This window comes from Trypanosoma equiperdum (assembly GCF_001457755.1).
Source record: "Trypanosoma equiperdum strain OVI genome assembly, contig: ctg_1367, whole genome shotgun sequence".
Classification (NCBI taxonomy): Eukaryota; Euglenozoa; class Kinetoplastea; order Trypanosomatida; family Trypanosomatidae; genus Trypanosoma; species Trypanosoma equiperdum.
The window spans coordinates 4701-7397 of NW_027123357.1; the positions used below are offsets into that span (position 1 = coordinate 4701).

General features: G+C 44.2%; 1 protein-coding gene across 1 annotated transcript; it reads right to left on the bottom strand.

Annotated features, from left to right (window-relative positions):
• Positions 1–208: 208 nt before the first annotated feature.
• TEOVI_000782900 (Trypanosomal VSG domain/Trypanosome variant surface glycoprotein C-terminal domain containing protein, putative) lies at positions 209–1825 on the bottom strand (the record flags this gene model as incomplete). The annotated part of the gene is made up of 1 exon (XM_067221239.1): positions 209–1825. One exon carries the CDS (start codon positions 1823–1825, stop codon positions 209–211), a length of 1617 nt encoding a protein of 538 aa, XP_067077340.1.
• Between the last annotated feature and the right edge of the window lie 872 nt (positions 1826–2697).

A 2697-nucleotide genomic window follows, 5' to 3' on the forward strand; every position in this document is an offset into this window, starting at 1 on the left:
ATCCATATAATAAATAAAATAAGCTAAATCAGAGTATTATTCCTTTTTCATACGATATCACCATACCGCTTTGCACCCATAGGCCACTATCAAACACATTTTACAAAATCTTCAAATTTTTAAAATTTTCACATTTCACAAAGGTTTCTACAAAAAGTGTTAAAATATATCAAATTATAGTAAGCATACTCAAATTTAGAAAATTCCCTCAAAATAGGAAACTTTTATTAATTTTATTAATTTCATAAATTTCATAAAATTGAGTTAAAATCCTTAAAATTCTAAATTCCTCCAAACCCATAAATCCGGCAGCCATAAGATCCAATTTCTTATTGACAAGAAAACTGGAAGAGCGGCATTTCGGTTCAACTTTGCCTTGGCCATCAATGAAATCGATCCAACCACAAACAGCTTTCTTGCCTTTAGGTTCGGTTCCTGTCACTTTTGTGCACTCCTCGGTGGTTTTGGCCTCACCACACTTATCTGTTGTAGCTCCTGCAGTTCCCTCTCCTGTTCCTGTTGTCTGTGTTGCTTGTTCTGCTGCTTTTTTTGGGTCTAATGAGCATTTTTTAGTTTGGTCAGTGGCATTGTCGTTCCATTTGCAGGGGTCTGCGCATTCATTTTTTTCTCTGTGTTTGTTACAGTCGGTTTCTGTTGCCTGTTTGTTTGGGTTTGCTATCTCTGTAACTGTTCTGGTTTTTGGTTCGTGTCGTATCGCCTGGGCTGTTGCTAGCCCTTCTTCTAGCATCGTTTCCAAAGCCTCTGTGGCTTGGTCCTGCTCTCTTGAGGCCGTCTCTACAGCTTGAAGTTGGCTTATGCTGGCGCTTATTGTTTTGATCCAAGTGTTGGTCTGCACCTGGGTGTCCGTTGGTTTGGTTGCCCCTGCAAATTTAATGCACATGCCGGTTGTGCTGGCGCCCGTACAGGAGCTTCCAGTGTGCAGCGTGCCGAGGTATGCATCGGAGCCTTCTTTTGTGATCTGACTCAGCACATTGTTTAGCGCGGCCGCGAGCCGAGGTGCTGTTAGTGTCCCGCCGCCTGCCAGGCCGCAGTGTACCTTGATCGCATTCCATATTGTTTTGGCGGAGCCTGCCGTTTTGTCCCAGTCGGCTATTGCCGTTGGGGTTTGAAAGCAAGCTTTTGCTTCACTGCCGCCGCTGTCTGGCGCGCATATGCAGATTAGCGCCGCCGCTACGGTCTTCACGTTGGCCTCGCCTGCCGCGCCGTTGCAGAGGGCCGCGCGGTTGTTGCCGTCTGGGGCTGTTTTGAATATCGCCGTGTCAGCCAGTTTGCCATCGTCTTTGTCTGCTCCGTACATTGCCTTTGCTAGCGTTGTTGGTATTGCTGTGCTTTTGGCGTCCTGCAGTATCTGTTGCGCTTGCTGCAGCTTGTCGTGCGCCCGGTGCGCTCGCTTTAATATTGGCGCTAAGGCCGTTTGCAGTTTGATCTTCTGGTCCGCTGTCAAGCCTTTCGTTGCTGCCTTCAGTTCATTCTCATTATCCCCCTTTACCACATCCAGAACTTTTGCGCCTTCTAGCCAGTTTGTGTAGAGGCTGTCCCACGGCTTTGTTTCTTTCAAGCTGTCTGGTGGTTCGCGCTGCCATCCTTGCTCGTCGCCTTTATGTTTGAAAACCTTCAGGGCCGCTGGTGGTGAAGAGCTTAGGTTTAGAGCGTGCAGTTTATTAAACGCCGCGGTCCCTGTGCTCGTCGCCGTCGGTTGTTTAGAGGTAGCTGTTGCGGCTGCTGCTAGTTCGCAAAGCCGCCGGGCCGCTTCCCTGTTGCCTAGCGCCGGTACAGTTGCTCTCACGCGCTCTGCTCCAAACATCAATGCTACTGTCAATAATGCTACTTGTTTTTTGCACATCTTCGTTTGCTTTCGACTTGCTGCGCTGAAGTAGGCAAGTTTGTGATAACGGGGCGATGTTGCAGCGGAATGCACCACATGTTCATTTGGCAAAAAACTGCGGTTTTTTTTGAGTCGCTGTACCTGCACGTAGTGATTTTCACACTCCTATTTTAGTTAATATCAACTTTAAATCAATTCTAATATACTTTTACGATCTATATACAATTTTCCTTTTAAATCTCTTTATTTTCCGCTCAACTATGTAAACCACAGTCATTCTATTATTTTTGATTCATCCTCTTCTTAACATTCTTAAAAAGAGGAACCGTCCTCAGATTGCCAACCACAGTCGCCAACATTATATCTGTTGCTGTGTCTATCCATTTTTGAGTGAAATATTGTGAATTATTTGGTGCATCATGGTAATCTTCACATATCATTTTCTTCTTTGCTGTGATGTCTGGAATCCATCCGCTTCACTCTGTATTTTATTCTCCCCTTTTAGTTTTCTGCTACTTTGTCGTCTGATAACATAGTAACTACATTTGGCTTGTGTGGTAGATTTCATATCTCCGTTACATTCCCCTGCATGTCATTTCCATGTACGATAATGTCCATCGCGATGTTTGTGGTTGAGGTTTCGTATATTTCATCTCCCTGTCTTTTTCTTTTTCCGTCGCTTTCCTTTCCTTCAATAATAATATTCCGCTTGCTCTCCTACATTAGTTCTACCAATTTACAGTCAGAAACTTATTCACCTTTCACTATTGTTATTGCTTTTTTACTGCATTTATTTTTGATCTACAGTCGTGCCATTCTACAACTCTTATTATAATATTCGTATATACACA